The sequence below is a fragment of the Pseudophryne corroboree genome (assembly GCF_028390025.1).
Source record: "Pseudophryne corroboree isolate aPseCor3 chromosome 3 unlocalized genomic scaffold, aPseCor3.hap2 SUPER_3_unloc_2, whole genome shotgun sequence".
In the NCBI taxonomy this organism is placed as follows: domain Eukaryota; kingdom Metazoa; phylum Chordata; class Amphibia; order Anura; family Myobatrachidae; genus Pseudophryne; species Pseudophryne corroboree.
Window position 1 is genome coordinate 4684966 of NW_026967508.1, and position 19967 is coordinate 4704932.

Sequence of the window (19967 nt, forward strand, 5' to 3'; positions counted from 1 at the left end):
GCCCGACGTTTTCCCTGTGGAACACAGTGTTCCCTGCTGCAGAAAAGGGGATTTATGGTAGACTAACCATTGTTAAATCTTTCTGTGAGGTACACTGGGTTCCACTGGGCGACCACCCTGACGCACCTAGCTTCTATGGGTTTGTATGGCATTAGCTGCTGGTACCTTCTCCTGTCGTGTGACTAACATCTACCTTTTCTTTTACCTTCTCCTGCATTGGACTGGTTAATAAAACTGAGCTCACAGTGCCTGGAGGTGGGGTTATAGAGGAGTGTCCCCCCCCCCCCCCCCCCCCCCCAATACTTCCTGGGACAGCCTAAAGCTTTAGCTTGTTGGTGCTTCTCTGGGTCCACTCTACACCCGATGTTTTCCCTGTGGAATCCAGTGTACCTCGCAGAAAGAGCTTTAACAATGTTAAGTCTACCATAAATCTCCTTTTTGAGCTTCATGGCAAAGGCTGTGAATACTTATGTACATGTGATTTCTTAGTTTTTTATTTGTAATAAATTTGCAAAAATCTCAAACTTTTTTCATGTTGTCATTATGGGGTATTGTGTAGAATTTCGAGAGAAAATAATTTGTTCAATTTTGGAATAAGGCTGTAACATAACAAAAGGTGGAAAAAGTGAAGCGCTGTGAATACTTCCCGGATGCAATGTACTCTGGTGTACTTAGGTCAAAAGGCCATTCGGGTCAAAGGGTCAACAGCCAAAAGGTCGACACTTTCCAGCCAATTGCCTCCCCCCTCTCCTCTTCCCTCTTCTCGGGCACTACTCCACCATCCAACCTACTAACCCCAGCATCCTGCGGAGAGGTAAGGTTGGGGGAGGAAATGTGCACGTCACCTAAACAGTGCTGGAAGGGTCCGGTGGCAGCTCAGCAGCTGGGGGAACGCTGGACACGCCCCCAGAGTGATGGGAACCGGGTCATGTGAAGCTGCTAATGATGGCGCCCAATTGGTGGCAAATGGGAATAGCGCCCCCATTTATCCGTATATAGGAATACAGCAGGAGCAGTGCTTATCAGCACACTTTACACGCCACATTGTCTCTGGGATGAACAATTGGGGATGGGCACTTTTATCTATATGTTTGGAGATAAGATTTTATTTTTATGTTTGCGTCTGTTTCATGGAGCAGGTCAGATGCCGGAAGCCACCTGGGGCCTCATTAGCTGCACAGTCCACCCATTAACTTCAATACATTTCCATTGTGCTGCGATCATTAGTGTTTTCTGCACTGTCAGGGAAGTAACGCCTCCGGCCGCACTCCAGTCTCATCTCAGGCAGCTATGATGGGAGGGAGTCGCAGCTCCAGACCTGACAATGCGGATGACTGCGAGTAGGTCAAAGAGATGGGATTTATTTTAATAAAAGTTCCAATTTGGGATTAAGTATCAGACTGGTCTGTGTCCGTATTCAGACCGTAATCCTGAATGATTCTTCCCCAGAGATCTATAAGGAATTCTAATGTGTGAGACTAGAAGAATGAATTCTGCAGACAGTAATACAGAGTTGCTGTATGACTATGGTACTTGTAAACTCTCTCTGATATTTATTTTAATTATTACATTTATTCTTAGACCATTTAGCTGTGAGGAACCGGAGACCTTTTACTAGAAGTCACGTAAATGATGTCACGGAAGATGGACAAGGACAGGAGTCATGTGACTGAAAGGATATTAAACCTCACTGTGGAGGTCATCCAGCTGCTGACAGGAAAGGTGAGGGGCAGACAGACAAACGTTCCCGCACAAGTTCAATTCGACGGTTACATCCCATTCACAATGTCAACCCAAAAGAAATTGTAGCCATGTATGGGGGCGTGCTACCAGAGGAAAGGTGGTAGCATTATTGTGCTCAACGGCGATTAGAGTTTCGCAATCAATATCAAATATATCTTTAATTAATAAATAAATATATATATAGTAGAAATAGTTGGCACTCAGGAGCAACGTGGATACAGACCAGGGTGCCCTCCTCAGATGCATACACGGTGTGAATGTTCGTGGTGACTGAGGCCACGGACCATGGACCCCCTCACCACAGAAGCAGGCGGCACTCCACGGATTTGATGGTGAAAAAAAATTTTATGAAGCAAAATACATGACAAGTCCAACGTTTCAACACCGCGATGGGTGTTTTTGTCAAGGACACATGGTGCAAACTTTCAGTGTGAATACAAATGCTCATCCCGGGAGTGTCACAGTGACATCACTCATATTCGTATTACTAACACAGGGACCTGACTGGGGAGGTGAGATCTGGGAGTGTCTAACACAGGGACATAACTGGGGAGGTGAGGGAGAGTGACAGTGACAAGTGTCTGCACTTTCAGTCCTTTTCCAAAGATGACTTTCATTCCGGCTGTGCAAGCTTTCCTTTAAGAGGTCCTTCATATACTCCCGTCATACATTCTTCCTATCCCTTCATGGAATTTAAATTTTAGTTATGGAGACTCTTCACCTCCTTTTTGAGCCTCTTGAGATGGTGAAATTCTGCTACTTTACCTTGAAGGTGGTTTTCCTCCTAGGTATTGCCTTTTCTGTGAGGATATTGGAATTGGTGGCCCTGTCTTCTAAGCCTCCCTTACTTATCCTTAATTCTGATAGGGTGGTGTTACGGACGAAGACCTCTTTTTACCTAAGGTGCTTTCCATTTGAACCAAGAGATCTTGCTTTCAATTTTTACTTTTGATCCTTGTGGTAGCTCCCAATTGTGGCTGACTAGCCTCCAAAGGATCTATTGCTCAGTGGATTACTGCCACTATTCGTCAGGCATATCTATCTCCCGATGCGCCTGTCCGACGTCCCTCTGGGCTCATTCGACTTGTATGGTCGTGGCCTCTTGGCTGGTTTGCCATGGTACCCCACTGGAGCAGTTGTGGAGAGCGGTGACATGGTCCTTTTGCATTCTTTTACCAGGTTTTACTTTTAACATACTGTTGGTTATAATGACGCCAGCTTTAGGCATGAGATATAGATGTCGTTTTCCATTCAGTTTTATTGATGGCTCTCTCAATACACAGGATCACACAGTAGTGAGGAAGACATCTGGGAAGTGTGGGACACCCAGTAGCCATCCTTGTGTGTCAGGAGGACTGAGCAGGACCCAGAGCCCCATCACGGTGCCTCCACCTCGCTCACTGACACATGAGAGGCACAGTGACCAGAAGATACTAGAACTCGCCAACAAGATCATTCAGCTGCTGACTGGAGAGGTGACTGCTGGGAATGGGGCATTATACAGTAACACCAGGGGATGTGTCTGGAGAGGTGACTGCTGGGAATGGGGCATTATACAGTAACACCAGGGGATGTGTCTGGGTGATGACTGGAGAGGTGACTGCTGGGAATGGGACATTATACAGTATCACCAGGGGATGTGACTGGAGAGGTGACTGCTGGGAATGTGACATTATACAGTAACACCAGGGGATGTGTCTGGGTGATGACTGGAGAGGTGACTGCTGGGAATGGGGCATTATACAGTAACACCAGGGGATGTGTCTGGGTGATGACTGGAGAGGTGACTGCTGGGAATGGGGCATTATACAGTAACACCAGGGGATGTGTCTGGGTGATGACTGGAGAGGTGACTGCTGGGAATGGGGCATTATACAGTAACACCAGGGGATGTGTCTGGGTGATGACTGGAGAGGTGACTGCTGGGAATGGGGCATTATACAGTAACACCAGGGGATGTGTCTGGGTGATGACTGGAGAGGTGACTGCTGGGAATGGGACATTATACAGTAACACCAGGGGATGTGTCTGGGTGATGACTGGAGAGGTGACTGCTGGGAATGGGGCATTATACAGTAACACCAGGGGATGTGTCTGGGTGATGACTGGAGAGGTGACTGCTGGGAATGGGATATTATACAGTAACACCAGGGGATGTGTCTGGGTGATGACTGGAGAGGTGACTGCTGGGAATGGGACATTATACAGTAACATCAGGGGATGTGTCTGGGTGATGACTGGAGAGGTGAATGCTGGGAATGGGACATTATACAGTAACACCAGGGGATGTGTCTGGGTGATGACTGGAGGGGTGACTGCTGGGAATGGGGCATTATACAGTAACACCGGGGGAAGTGTCTGGGTGATGACTGGAGAGGTGACTGCTGGGAATGGGACATTATACAGTAACATCAGGGGATGTGTCTGGGTGATGACTGTATCATTGTGTGTGTCAGGTTCCTATAAGGTGTGAGGATGTCACTGTCTATCTCTCCATGGAGGAGTGGGAGTATATAGAGGAACACAGGGGTCTGTACAAGGACGTGATGATGGAGAATCACCAGGCATTGAAGATGGATATGACAGAGAGGATAATAAATCTCTTCCTGGACATCATCTGTCTGCTGACTGGAGAGGTGAGGGATTCTGGGAATGTCATGTCCTCTTGTCTCATACATGACAGCAGAGGCCTGCAGATTATAGGCAGATAGGACATTGGTGATAAAATAGTGAAGGAGGCGATTATAGATTATTTTTATATGTGATGTTTTCATTATTTATTTCTCCAATCAAACTTTATATGAATATTCTTTTAATATTTTAAGTTTTGTTAATGACCCTGAACTGACCAGAATGTGCAAAATCAATTTACTCCTTACTATCTGATATATCGGCCCAATATGCAGATTTTGCTTTCTTCTAATGCAGCAGGTTTTATTAGTATTAATGACACGGTACAGGTATGTAAGCATCTACTGTTCACATGGTAGAATTTAATGAATGTTGTACACAGGATCACACAGTAGTGAAGGGAACATCTGGAGAGTGTGAGACACCCAGCAGCCATCACCGTGTGTCAGGACTGGGGAGGACCCAGAGCCCCATCACAGTGCCTCCACCTCACTCACTGATACATGAGAGGCACAATCACCAGAAGATCCTGGATCTCACCAACAAGATCATTCAGCTGCTGACTGTAGAGGTGACTGCTGGGAATGGTAGATTATACAGTAACATCAGGGGATGTGTCTGGGTGATGACTGGAGAGGTGACTGCTGGGAATGGGACATTATACAGTATCACCAGGGGATGTGACTGGAGAGGTGACTGCTGGGAATGTGACATTATACAGTAACACCAGGGGATGTGTCTGGGTGATGACTGTATCATTGTGTGTGTCAGGTTCCTATAAGGTGTGAGGATGTCACTGTCTATTTCTCCATGGAGGAGTGGGAGTATATAGAGGAACACAGGGGTCTGCACAAGGACGTGATGATGGAGAATCACCGGCCCCTCACATCACTGGGTAAGAGGAGACTGTCGTGTAGTGTAATGGAGAGAGCAGCTATGGGACCACCTAGATACACATCACCTGATAATCACATATATACAATGTACTCAGTCACTGTGCGTCTCCTACAGATGGGTCCAGTAACAGGAATACCCCAGGTCCTCTTTATTCCCAGGACCATGCAGAGGAGAATCACAGTGTCCCACAGGAGAGACGGGTAGGGTCTCACACAATACTGAAATACAGATGAATATACACTTAAGGATCTGTACTGAAGGTGTTTGAATATTGAACACTGATATTTTTATGTTATTTAGGGTGAAGATCTTATTGATGTTAAAGTAGAAGATATAAAAGTAGAAGAGCAGACGCATGTGATGGGTCATCAGCAGTGTAAGGAGGAGGAAATCCCTACAGATATCAGCACAGGTGAGTAATAATCACATATTCTCCTTGTTCAGTCACTACAGCAATCTGTTATTCTCCACCACCTACTGTTAGTACAGACTAATAAGGGCAAAGTATCTGCCCATTGGAGGAGTCAGGAGCCATCAGCCCCTATTATACTCCTGCTCTCCCCCTCACATCATGTCACTGTGTGTTACCAGCCCAGAGATCTGACCAGTCTCCTCCCCATACTCTCTGGTGTATCTCATACATCAGGAGCCATCAGCCCCTATTATACTCCTGCTCTCCCCCTTACATCATGTTACTGTGTGTTACCAGCCCAGAGATCTGACCAGTCTCCTCCCCACACTCTCTGGTGTATCTCATACATCAGGAGCCATCAGCCCCTATTATACTCCTGCTCTCCTCCTCACATCATGTCACTGTGTGTTACCAGCCTAGAGATCTGACCAGTCTCCTCCCCATACTCTCTGGTGTATCTCATACATCAGGAGCCATCAGCCCCTATTATACTCCTGCTCTCCTCCTCACATCATGTCACTGTGTGTTACCAGCCTAGAGATCTGACCAGTCTCCTCCCCATACTCTCTGGTGTATCTCATACATCAGGAGCCATCAGCCCCTATTATACTCCTGCTCTCCTCCTCACATCATGTCACTGTGTGTTACCAGCCCAGAGATCTGACCAGTCTCCTCCCTACACTCTCTGGTGTATGTCATACATCCGGAGCCATCAGAACCTATTCTACTCCTGCTCTCCTCCTCACATCATGTCACTGTGTGTTACCAGCCAGAGATCTGACCAGTCTCCTCCCCACACTCTCTGGTGTATCTCGTACATCAGGAGCCATCAGCCCCTATTATACTCCTGCTCTCCTCCTCACATCATGTCACTGTGTGTTACCACCCCAGAGATCTGACCAGTCTCCTCCCCACACTCTCTGGTGTTTGGTATACAACACTAGGTGTGACATCTTTCTGACCTTTGAAACATTGTAGCCATTCATTCTCTGAATAGTGGAAAGAGATGTGGTGTCACATATCCCAAGATCCTCCTGACATTACATATTGTCCTCCCTTTGCAATAAGAGTAATAATATCTGTATATGAAATACTTTTCTGATTTGCGTCTGAGACAAGTCGTATACCAGCACTAATGTATGTTATACATATATATGTGATGCTATGTAAATGCTACCTCAAAGCTGATTGGTTGCTAGGGGCAACTTTTCTCGTGGTCCACATCTCCACTCTTTCTCTAGCATCCATAAGGGATATTGGGGAATCTAGTACGATGGGGTATAGACGGGGTCCAAAAGAGCCAATGCACTTTAAATTTCTTCACTGGGTGTGCTGGCTCCTCCCCTCTACTGTGCTTACTGTGAATCTTGGGTAAACACAAACTATGCCGTGTATGCCACACCAGATTCTCTCTATTGTCATCTGATTCTGTTTCTTTGTGAACAATGCAGCCAATCTTCACAAATCAGTGAAGGGGCTGTGGGAGAGGGTCCTGGGAACCGGAAAATACAGACTACGCTAAAATCTATTTACGTGGCAGCAGGTGTATCACAGAGGCCGGTCATAGCTGGATGACCCATGTCATTCATATGTGGGTTACTCAGATTCAGGAGGGCCTCTCCAGAGCTATGTGCCGGTCACTATGGTGACTCTCCACAAGCACATTCAGGACACTACATGCGTCCTGTGTAACTCGCTCAAGGAGATGGGAAATATTAATGCTAGTACTTCTGCCATGGCAATGTCGGCGTGCAGGGCTTTGTGGTTGCGTCATTGGATTGCGGATGCAGAATCAAAACGCAGTGTGAATTCCCTCCTCTTTTCGGTGGGAATGGCTCTTTGGGGTTGAGTTGGATGCGTGGATTTCCAAAGATACGGCTGGGAAATCCACGTTCTCCCCTCTGTGGCCCCGCCGGCGAGACGCTCCTGCACGGGGCTGTCTATGCAGTCATTTCGGTCTTACAGATTTCGTTCTAAGGCCAGAGGTGCCTCAAATACGAATAGAGGCACCAGATGTAAGTCAAGAAAACCTGCAAGCACCAGCTCTCAGGAACAGACCACCAGTTCTGCTTCCACTAAGACCTCAGCATGACGGTGCCCACCCACCCCGAGGGGATCTCGAGGTGGGAGCTCGACTGCGTCACTTCAGCCGCGTCTGGTAGGCTTCCTGCCAGTATACCTGGGTCAGAGATCTCATTTCTTAGGGCTACAAGCTGGAGTTCGACGGTGCTCCTCCCCAACGATTTTTCAAATCAAGCTTATCAGCTTTGATGGCTATGCAGGTTATGTTGCAACAGGCCATCCAAAAGTTGGTCCAGTCCTACGTCATTGTTTCAGTACCAATACCACAACGAGGCAAGGGTTATTACTCCAACCTGTTTGTGGTACCAAAACAGGATGGTTTGGTAAGGCCCATTTTGAATCTGAAGTTCTTGAATCCTTACCTGAAGGTTTTCAAGTTCAAAATGGAATCCTTGCGAGCAGTGATTGCGGGCCTGGAGGAACAGGAATTCATGGTCTCCTTGGACATCAAGGATGCTTACCTTCATATTCCGATTTGACCACCTCACAACCGTACCTGAGGTTTGCCCTGCTGGACGATCACTACCAGTTCCAGGCCCTGCCCTTCGATCTGTCCACAGCTCCGAGGTTAATCGTAAAGGTGATGGCGGAGATAATGGTCCAGGGGGTCAATGTTGTCCCTTACCTTCACGATCTTCTGATAAAAGCAAGATATAGGGAGCTTTTATTGCTCCATATCGACCGCACTATCCACCTTCTGTCACACCATGGGTGGATCCTCAACTTACAGAAGTCCCACCTGGAGCCAACTCAAAGGCTCCTGTTCCTGGGGATGTTGCTGGATACTGTGGCCTAGAAGGTACCAGGGGACAAGGCGAGAACACTTCAGGAGATGGTCTGCATGGTGCTCTGACCTACTCGAGTGTTCATCCATCTTTGCATAAGATTGTTAGGAAAGATGGTCGCCTCATACGAGGCGATCCAATATGGGAGGTTCCGTGCCAGAACATTTCAGTTGGATCTCCTGAGCAAGTGGTCCGGATCACATCTACAGATGCACCGGATGATTCGGCTGTCACATCAGGCCAGGATTTCCCTCTTGTGGTGGCTTGCAGTCCTCCAATCTACTGGAGGGCCGGAGTTTTGGGATCCAAGATTGGACCCTCCTTACGACAGATGCTAGTCTAAGTGGATGGGGAGCTGTCACCCAAGGGGCGCAGTTCCATGGCAGGTGGTCAGCCCATGAAAAGCCGCAACTTTCTGGAACTTCCGTTGATCTAGAAAGCTCTGCTTAAGGCCTCTCCTCTGCTCAGGGATCACGCGATCTAAGTACAGTCGGCCAATGCCACAGCCGTGGCGTACATCAATCGGCAAGGAGGGACAAAAAGCAGAGCCTGCATGCGAGAAGTGTCAAACATACTCCCCTGGGAAGATAGAAATGCAAGAGCAATGTCGGCAATCTTCATTCCGGGTGTGGTAAACTGGGAAGCGGATTTCTTAAGTCGTCACGATCTCCACCTGGGGGAGTGAGGACTTCACCAGCAGGTGTTCCATCAGGTCATCAACCGGTGGGGCTGCCCGCAAATAGACATGATGGCTTCTCGACTCAACAAGAAGCTTCACTGGTATTGCTCACGAACAAGGAACCCTCAGGCGAGGACAGTGGATGCACTGACGTCACCTTGGCCTTACCGGCTGGTCTACCTGGTTCCCCCGATTCCGTTGCTCCCAAGGGTGCTAAAGCGAATCGGGAATTAAGGAGTCCAGGCACTTCTGTTTGGGCTCAGAGGGCGTGGTACGTAAATCTTCTGGACATGTCCGTCGAAGACCCTTGGCCTCTCCCACTAAGAAGAGATCTTCTTCAACAGGGACCGTTCATCTACCCGGACTTATGACGTCTTCAATTGACGGCAGGGAGGTTGAGCGGAACATCCTAGGGCCTTTCCAAAAAGGTTATTGCTACCATGGTTCAGGCCAGGAAACCTGTGACGTCAAAACATTATCATATCTGGAAGAGATATGTCTCTTGGTGCGAGAAACACACATATCCACCTGCAGAGTTCCACTTGGGACTTTTCTTATGTTTCCTGCAGGCTGGTGTGGATAAGGGCTTATGCCTGGGTTCCATTTAAGGTGCAGACTTCGGATCTCTTCATTTTCTTCCAGAAGAAATTGACAATGTTGTCAGAAGTTCAGACCTTCTTGCAAGGGGTACTCCACATCCAACCTCCTTTTGTGCCGCCTACGGCACCCTGGGATTTGAATGTAGTGTTGGAATTTCTACAGTCCTCCTGGTTTGAACCTCTGATGACGGTTGAAGACAAGTACCTCACGTGGAAGACTGTGATGTTATTGGCTCTGGCTTCTGCTCAAAGTGTCTCAGAATTGGGGGCCTTATCGTGTAAGAGTCCCTACTTGGACTTTTACGAGGACAGAGTGGAGCTCTGTACAGGACAGCAGTTCCTGCCGATGGTTGTCTCCGCGTTTCACCGAATCAACCTATTGTGGTTCCTTCAAATTCTGACTCTTCTCCTCCTCTGGAGGCTTTAGATGATGGACGAGCTTTGAAGATCTATAGCAAGCGAACGGCTCGGATCAGAAAGACGGATCCTTTGTTCGTGCTCTAGGATGCCTAGAAAAAGGGTTGTCCTGCTTCGAAGCAGTCCATTGCTCGTTGGATTAGGCTTACTATCCAACAGGCCCATGTGTCGGCAGCTTTACCTGTTCCTAAGTGTAGTCTCAGCCTTGCAACTGTGCTGAGCCGCTACCTGGTCGGGGAAGAAAACATTTGTTAAGTTCTACAAGTTTGATGCCCTGGCCAAAGAGGATACCCAGTTTGGGCAGGCGGTGCTGAAGCAGTCTCCACACGTTCCTGCCCATTCTGGTACGTTCCCATCGTACTAGATTCCCCAATATCCCTTATGGATGCTAGAGAAAATAGGATTTGAATTACCTACCAGTAAATCCTTTTCTCGTAGTCTGTAAGGGATATTGGGCGCCTGCCTCAGTGCGTTGACTTTTCTGCAGGTTCTCGTTATGTGGTTACCTGTTCAGATGTTGTTGTTGCCGGCCATTGCCGGTTGTTATATGTTCGTGGTGTGCTGGTATATAAATCTTACCACTCTTTGTTATCATGTTTCCTTCTCTCGTATATGTCCTTTCTCCTTCAGGCACTATTTTACCTATAACTGCCTGTAGGAGGAGGCATAGAGGGGAGGAGCCAGCACACCTAGTGAAGAAATATAAAGTGAGTCTATACCCCATCGTATTAAGTCTCCCCAATATCCCTTATGGACTACGAGAAAAGGATTTACCGGTAGATAATTGAAATCCTATTTTTTACTTCTTGATACATTAATCCCATTGTCTTACTGTCCAGAAAAGTGATCATGCTTAGGAGTATGTTTGGTAATGCTAAGGGGTATATTTACTAATGTGTGGGTCTGTAGAAGTTGGGATGTTTTCCATAGCGACCAATCACATTCTCCTTATTTATCTAGCACCTTCTAGAAGACAATTAGAATCTAAAACCCGCACTTCAGTAAATATAACCCCTTAGTTTCAGGAGAGTGGAGGCTTCTTATCCACAGATCTAGCTGGAACCTACATGCTCCTTGGCTTCTAATACTTTCTTACTGTGGCTGGGACCATGTTCCACGTAGCCATGATGGTGGGCATGGTCTCAGAATGGTACGCCCTCTGGGGTGGTGCCATTATGGGCAGTGTCGGCGCTAGGCGTCATGTATAAATAACTAAAATGTAAAATTAATTAAGAAAAACGTATTTATGTTTCACCACAGCCCCACATTGCTTCCGGCTGCTGAGTCCCTCAGTGCTGTACGGTGTAAAATCGGGCATAGAAGCTACAGGGCTGCACCAGTGGCAATGTGTGTGGATTGCAGAACACGGGGTCCGGGAGAGGAAATTCCCAGTACCACCAGCACTGCAAGAGTTTAAGTCCATGGACTACTATAAATTATATGTATTATAATGTAAGGATAACGTGTTTTTTGTTTTTGTTTTTTCAAAATGTGTTTAATTGAAATGTCCGACATACAGATAGAAGACATACAGTGGTTCTTGAAAGTTTGTGAACCCTTCAGCATTTTCTATATTTCTGCTGAAATTTGGCCTAAAACGACCTCAGATTTTCACACAAGTCCTAAAAGAAGATAAAGAGAACCAAATCACACACATGATACAAAAAAAATAGACGTGTTCATTTTTTTTATATATTTTTTTTGAGGAAAATGATCCAATATCACGTATCTGTGAGTGGCAAAAGTATGTGAACCTTTAGGCTTAGCAAATATTTTGAAAGTGTAATTATAGTAAGGTATTTCCAATTTATGGGATGACAATCAGGTGTGCATGGACAACCTGTCTTTTTAAAAGAACAGGGATCTATCAAAGTCTGATGTTCACAACATGTTTGTGGAAGTCTATCATGCCATGAACAAAGGAGATTTCTGAGGGCCTCAGAAGAAGAGTTGTTGATGCTCATCAGGCTGGAAAAGGTTACAAATCCATCTCTAAAGAGTTTGGACTCCACCAATCAACAGTCAGATTGTATACAAATGGAGGAAATTCCCCAAGAGTGGTCGACCAACAAAGATTACGCCAAGAGCAAGGCGTCTAAAAGTTTACAAGGTCACAAAGGAACACATGGTAACCGCTAAGCAACTGAAGGCCTTTCTCACATTAGCTAATGTTAATGAGTCCACTTAACAACAATTCTGTGTGCATGGCAGGATTGCAAACAGAAATCAGCTTCTCTCCAAAAAGAAACATTGCTGCCCATCTGCAGTTTAAAGATCACCTGGACAATCCAGAAGGCTACTGGAACAATGTTTTGTGGACAGATGATTCCACAATAGAGCTCTTTGGCTTAAATGAGAAGCGTTATGTTTGGAGAAAGGAGAACACTGCATTCCTGCATAAACACGGTGGTGGTGGTGGTGGTGGTGGTGGTGGTATCATGGTTTGAGCCTGTGTTGCTGCATCTGACCCAGGATCACTTGCCATCATTGATGTGACAATGAATTTTGAATTATACCAGAATATTCTAAAGGTCCATGAGCTATATCTCAGGAGAACGTGGGTCATACAGCAAGTACACAAGTCATTTGACCAATGAAGGGTTAAAGAAGAATAAATGTAAAGTTTTGGATTGGCCAAGTCAAGGTCCTGACCTTAATCCAATCGAAATGATGTGGAAGGACCTGAAGCGAGCAACATAACAGAGGTGAAGCTGTTTTGTAGAGGAATGGGGTATAATTCCTCCAAGCTGATGTTCAGGACTAATCAACAATTACTGGAAACAGATGTAGTTATTGAAAGCAAATACTGAAAGCAAAGGTTCACATACTTATGTCCCTCATAGATATGTGATATTAGATCATTCCTCAATATAAAAATGAGCACGTCTCATTTCTTTGTCTCATTTGATTTGGTTCCCTTTATCTAGTTTTAGGACTGAAAATCTGAGGTAGTTTTAGTCCAAATTTCAGCAGAAATGTAGAAAATTCTGAAGGGTTCACAAACTTTGAAGCACCACTATAGTAAGTACACAACAATTAGTGGGTTAAGGCAATAACCTGGTTTAGGAGTTAAACAATTATAAAATAAAATAATGTAGTTATCCAACCATTACCAGTAGGATATAGAGCAGGGGTAGCCAACTCCAGTCCTAGAGAGTTACCAACAGTTACCGCTTCCCAGGTCTCCTCACAGAATCACAAGTGATGTAACTAGCTCCACCTGTGGATCTTTTAAAATGTGTGAGTAATGAATACACCTGTGCACCTGCTAGGTGGTCTGGAAAATGTGAACTGTAATGCGGGGTGGGGCGTGAATAAAAAGATGCACGTACAGGTAGCATTTTATGGGTGTGTTGCTAAAGGTGGTTGCGTACAGAGATGTTCCACTGATTACATGGTAAATCATAGATGCGGGGTTGGGGAAAAAAATAAGAATTTACTTACCGATAATTCTATTTCTCGTAGTCCGTAGTGGATGCTGGGACTCCGTAAGGACCATGGGGAATAGCGGCTCCGCAGGAGACAGGGCACAAAAGTAAAAGCTTTAGACCTAGGTGGTGTGCACTGGCTCCTCCCCCTATCACCCTCCTCCAAGCCTCAGTTAGGATACTGTGCTCGGACGAGCGTACACAATAAGGAAGGATTTTGAATCCCGGGTAAGACTCATACCAGCCACACCAATCACACCGTACAACTTGTGATCTGAACCCAGTTAACAGTATGATAACAGAGGAGCCTCTGTAAAGATGGCTCACTATAACAATAACCCGATTTTGTTAACAATAACTATGTACAAGTATTGCAGACAATCCGCACTTGGGATGGGCGCCCAGCATCCACTACGGACTACGAGAAATAGAATTATCGGTAAGTAAATTCTTATTTTCTCTGACGTCCTAAGTGGATGCTGGGACTCCGTAAGGACCATGGGGATTATACCAAAGCTCCCAAACGGGCGGGAGAGTGCGGATGACTCTGCAGCACCGAATGAGAGAACTCCAGGTCCTCCTTAGCCAGGGTATCAAATTTGTAGAATTTTACAAACGTGTTCTCCCCTGACCACGTAGCTGCTCGGCAAAGTTGTAAAGCCGAGACCCCTCGGGCAGCCGCCCAAGATGAGCCCACCTTCCTTGTGGAGTGGGCATTGACAGATTTTGGCTGTGGCAGGCCTGCCACAGAATGTGCAAGCTGAATTGTACTACAAATCCAACGAGCAATAGTCTGCTTAGAAGCAGGAGCACCCAGCTTGTTGGGTGCATACAAAATAAACAGCGAGTCAGATTTCCTGACTCCAGCCGTCCTGGAAACATATATTTTCAGGGCCCTGACTACGTCCAGCAACTTGGAGTCCTCCAAGTCCCCAGTAGCCGCAGGCACCACAATAGGTTGGTTTAGGTGAAACGCTGAAACCACCTTAGGAAGAAATTGAGGACGAGTCCTCAATTCCGCCCTATCAGAATGAAATATCAGGTAAGGGCTTTTATAGGATAAAGCCGCCAATTCAGATACGCGCCTGGCAGAAGCCATGGCCAACAACATTACCACTTTCCATGTGAGATATTTTAATTCCACAGTGGCAAGTGGTTCAAACCAATGTGATTTTAGTAATCCCAAAACTACATTGAGATCCCAGGGTGCCACCGGGGGCACAAAGGGAGGCTGTATATGCAGTACCCCCTTGACAAAAGTCTGGACTTCAGGAACTGAAGCCAATTCTTTCTGAAAGAAAATCGACAAGGCCGAAATTTGAACCTTAATGGACCCTAACTTTAGGCCCATGGACAGTCCTGTTTGCAGGAAATGTAGGAAACGACCTAGTTGAAATTCCTCTGTCGGGGCCTTTTTAGCCTCGCACCACGCAACATATTTTCGCCAAATACGGTGATAATGCTGTGCGGTTACATCCTTCCTAGCTTTAATCAGGGTAGGAATAACTTCATCTGGAATGCCTTTTTCCTTCAGAATCCGGCGTTCAACCCCCATGCCGTCAAACGCAGCCACGGTAAGTCTTGGAACAGACAGGGTCCCTGCTGAAGCAGGTCCCTTCTTAGCGGCAGAGGCCACGGGTCCTCTGTGAGCATCTCTTGAAGTTCCGGGTACCAAGTCCTTCTTGGCCAATCCGGAGCCACTAGAATAGTTCTTACTCCTCTCCGTCTTATAATTCTCAGTACCTTGGGTAGGAGAGGCAGAGGAGGGAACACATACACCGACTGGAACACCCAAGGTGTTACCAGAGCGTCCACAGCTATTGCCTGCGGGTCTCTTGACCTGGCGCAATACCTGTCTAGTTTTTTGTTGAGGCGTGACGCCATCATATCCACCTTTGGTTTTTCCCAACGATTCACAATCATGAGGAAGACTTCCGGATGAAGTCCCCACTCTCCCGGGTGTAGGTCGTGTCTGCCGAGGAAGTCTGCTTCCCAGTTGTCCACTCCCGGAATGAACACTGCTGACAGTGCTATCACATGATTTTCCGCCCAGTGCAGAATCCTTGCAGCTTCTGTCATTGCCCTCCTGCTTCTTGTGCCGCCCTGTCTGTTTATGTGGGCGACTGCTGTGATGTTGTCCGACTGGATCAACACCGGCTGACCCTGAAGCAGAGGTCTTGCTAGGCTTAGAGCATTGTAAATTGCCCTTAGTTCCAGTATATTTATGTGAAGTGAAGTCTCCAGGCTTGACCACACTCCCTGGAAGTTTCTTCCTTGTGTGACTGCTCCCCAGCCTCTCAGGCTGGCATCCGTGGTCACCAGGACCCAGTCCTGAATGCCGAATCTGCGTCCCTCTAGAAGATGAGCACTTTGCAGCCACCACAGAAGAGATACCCTTGTCCTTGGAGACAGGGTTATATTCTGATGCATCTGAAGATGCGATCCGGACCATTTGTCCAGCAGATCCCACTGAAAAATTCTTGCGTGGAATCTGCCGAATGGAATCGCTTCATAAGAAGCCACCATTTTTCCCAGGACCCTTGTGCATTGATGCACTGACACCTTTCCTGGTTTTAGGAGGTTCCTGACTAACTCGGATAACTCCCTGGCTTTCTCCTCCGGGAGAAACACCTTTTTCTGGACTGTGTCCAGAATCATCCCTAGGAACAGCAGACGTGTCGTCGGAATCAGCTGCGATTTTGGAATATTTAAAATCCACCCGTGCTGTTGTAGTACTTCTTGAGATAGTGCTACTCCGACTTCTAACTGTTCTCTGGAACTTGCCCTTATCAGGAGATCGTCCAAGTAAGGGATAATTAATACGCCTTTTCTTCGAAGAAGAATCATCATTTCGGCCATTACCTTGGTAAAGACCCGGGGTGCCGTGGACAATCCAAACGGCAGCGTCTGAAACTGATAATGACAGTTCTGTACCACGAACCTGAGATACCCCTGGTGAGAGGAGCAAATCGGGACATGGAGATAAGCATCCTTGATGTCCAGAGACACCATATAGTCCCCTTCTTCCAGGCTCGCTATCACTGCTCTGAGTGATTCCATCTTGAATTTGAACCTTTTGATATAAGTGTTCAAAGATTTTAGATTTAAAATCGGTCTCACCGAACCGTCTGGTTTCGGTACCACAAACAGTGTGGAGTAATACCCCTTCCCTTGTTGTAGGAGGGGTACTTTTATTATCACCTGTTGGGAGTACAGCTTGTGAATGGCTCCCAATACCGCCTCCCTGTCTGAGGGAGCTGTTGGTAAAGCAGACTTCAGGAACCGGCGAGGGGGAAACGTCTCGAATTCCAATTTGTACCCCTGAGACACTACTTGCAGGATCCAGGGGTTCAATTGCGAGTGAGCCCACTGCGCGCTGAAATTTCTGAGACGACCTCCCACCGTACCTGAGGACTTGGCAGAAGCGGAAGAGGGCTTCTGTTCTTGGGAAGAAGCTGTCTGCTGCAGTCTTTTCCCCCTTCCTCTGCCCCGGGGCAGTTATGACTGGCCTTTTGTCCGCTTGCCTTTGTGGGAACGAAAGGACTGATGCTGAAAAGACGGTGTCTTTTTCTGCTGAGAGGTGACTTGAGGTAAAAATGTGGATTTCCCAGCCGTTGCCGTGGTTACCAGGTCTGATAGACCGACCCCAAATAACTCCTCCCCTTTATACGGCAATACCTCCATGTGCCGTTTTGAATCCGCATCACCTGACCACTGTCCCGTCCATAACCCTCTTCTGGCAGAAATGGACAGCGCACTTACTCTTGATGCCAGAGTGCAAATATCTCGCTGTGCATCACGCATATATAGAAATGCATCTTTTAATTGCTCAATAGTCCATAAAATACTGTCCCTGTCTAGGGTATCAATATTCTCAGTCAGGGAGTCTGACCACGCCACCCCAGCACTGCACATCCAGGCTGAGGCGATTGCTGGTCGCAGTATAACACCAGTATGTGTGTATATACTTTTAAGGATATTTTCCAGCCTCCTATCTGCTGGCTCCTTAAGGGCGGCCGTATCAGGAGACGGTAACGCCACTTGTTTTGATAAGCGTGTGAGCGCCTTATCTACCCTAGGGGGTGTTTCCCAACGAGCCCTAACTTCTGGTGGGAAGGGATATAGTGCCAATAATTTTTTAGAAATTAGCAATCTTTTATCGGGGGAAACCCACGCTTCATCACACACTTCATTCAATTCATCTGATTCAGGAAAAACTACGGGTAGGTTTTTCACACCCCACATAATACCCCTTTTCGTGGTACTTGCAGTATCAGAGATATGCAAAGCCTCCTTCATTGCCGTGATCATGTAACATGTGGCCCTACTGGAAATCACGTTTGTTTCCTCACCGTCGACACTGGAGTCAGTGTCTGTGTCTGGGTCCGTGTCGACCCACTGAGGTAACGGGCGTTTTATAGCCCCTGACGGTGTTTTAGACGCCTGGACAGGCACTAACTGAGCTGCCGGCTGTCTCATGTCGTCAACAGTTTTCTGTAACGTGCCGACACTGTCACGTAATTCCTTAAATACGGCCATCCATTCAGGTGTCGACTCCCTAGGGGGTGACATCACCATTATAGGCAATTGCTCCGCCTCCACATCATTTTCCTCCTCATACATGTCGACACACACGTACCGACACCCAGCACACACACAGGGAATGCTCTAATAGAGGACAGGACCCCACTTAGCCCTTTGGGGAGACAGAGGGAGAGTTTGCCAGCACACACCAGAGCGCTATATATGTATATGGACAACCTTACAATAAGTGTCTATCCCTTATAGCTGCTTATATCTGTATATTTAGCCAACTAAGTGCCCCCCTCTCTTTTTTACCCTGTTTCTGTAGTGCAGGATGCAGGGGAGATTCTGGGAGCCTTCCTACCAGCGGAGCTGTGTGGGAAAAATGGCGCTGTGTGCTGAGGAGATAGGCCCCGCCCCCTTCTCGGCGGGCTCTTCTCCCGCATTTTTCTGGAAAACTGGCAGGGGTTAAATACATCCATATAGCCCAGGAGCTATATGTGATGTATTTTTTGCCAAAATAGGTAATTTCATTGCTGCCCAGGGCGCCCCCCCCAGCGCCCTGCACCCTCAGTGACCGAAGTGTGCTGAGAGCAATGGCGCACAGCTGCAGTGCTGTGCGCTACCTTATGAAGACTGGAAAGTCTTCTGCCGCCGATTTCTGGACCTCTTCTTGCTTCAGCATCTGTAAGGGGGCCGGCGGCGCGGCTCTGGGACCCATCCATGGCTGGGCCTGTGATCGTCCCTCTGGAGCGAATGTCCAGTAGCCAAGAAGCCCAATCCACTCTGCACGCAGGTGAGTTCGCTTCTTCTCCCCTTAGTCCCACATTGCAGTGAGCCTGTTGCCAGCAGGACTCACTGAAAATAAAAAAACCTAAGTATACTTTTACTTCTAAGCAGCTCAGGAGAGCCACCTAGATTGCACCCTTCTCGACCGGGCACAAAGAACTAACTGAGGCTTGGAGGAGGGTCATAGGGGGAGGAGCCAGTGCACACCACCTAGGTCTAAAGCTTTTACTTATGTGCCCTGTCTCCTGCGGAGCCGCTATTCCCCATGGTCCTTACGGAGTCCCAGCATCCACTTAGGACGTCAGAGAAATAGGATTTTAATTACCTACCGGTAAAACCTTTTTGAGTAGTCCGTAGAGGATGCTGGGCAGTGCCGTAACTAGGCATTTTAGCGCTGTGTGCAAGAAACAACCGTGGCGCCTCCCCCCCCATGTAAGATAGGGGCAGTGCGCAAAAAAAATCTAGGGGCGTGGCTTCACGGGGAAGGGGCGTGGCCACAAAATAATAGCAATTCATACTACGGTGCACAGTAGTCTCCATTATTCAAATTACGCTGCACAGTAGCGCCACTACACCAGGTAGAGCCCCTTTTATACATTACAGCAGGCAGTGTCCCCCTTTTTACACATTGCGGCATCCAGTCCCCCTTTTTACACATTGCGGCAGCCAGTCTCCCTTTTTACACATTGCGGCAGCCAGGACCCTTTCTTACACATTGCGGCAGCCAGGCCCCCTTTTTACACATTGTGGCAGCCAGTCCCCCTTTTTACACATTGCGGCAGCCAGGACCCTTTCTTACACATTGCGGCAGCCAGGCCCCCTTTTTACACATTGCGGCAGCCAGTCCCCCTTTTTACACATTGCGGCAGCCAGTCCCCCTTTTTACACATTGCGGCAGCCAGTCCCCCTTTTTACACATTGCGGCAGCCAGTCCCCCTTTTTACACATTGCGGCAGCCAGTCCCCCTTTTTACACATTGCG

At 47.4% G+C, this 19967-nt stretch overlaps 1 protein-coding gene across 1 annotated transcript in view; it reads left to right on the forward strand.

The window, feature by feature from the left end:
- LOC134983621 (zinc finger protein 345-like) overlaps nt 1–19967 on the forward strand; it is a 54229-nt gene that overhangs the window by 14072 nt on the left and 20190 nt on the right. The window contains exon 5 of the mRNA XM_063949297.1: nt 5572–5683. Within this exon, the coding sequence (XP_063805367.1) occupies nt 5572–5683 (112 nt within the window). The remainder of the gene's footprint in view (nt 1–5571; nt 5684–19967) is intronic.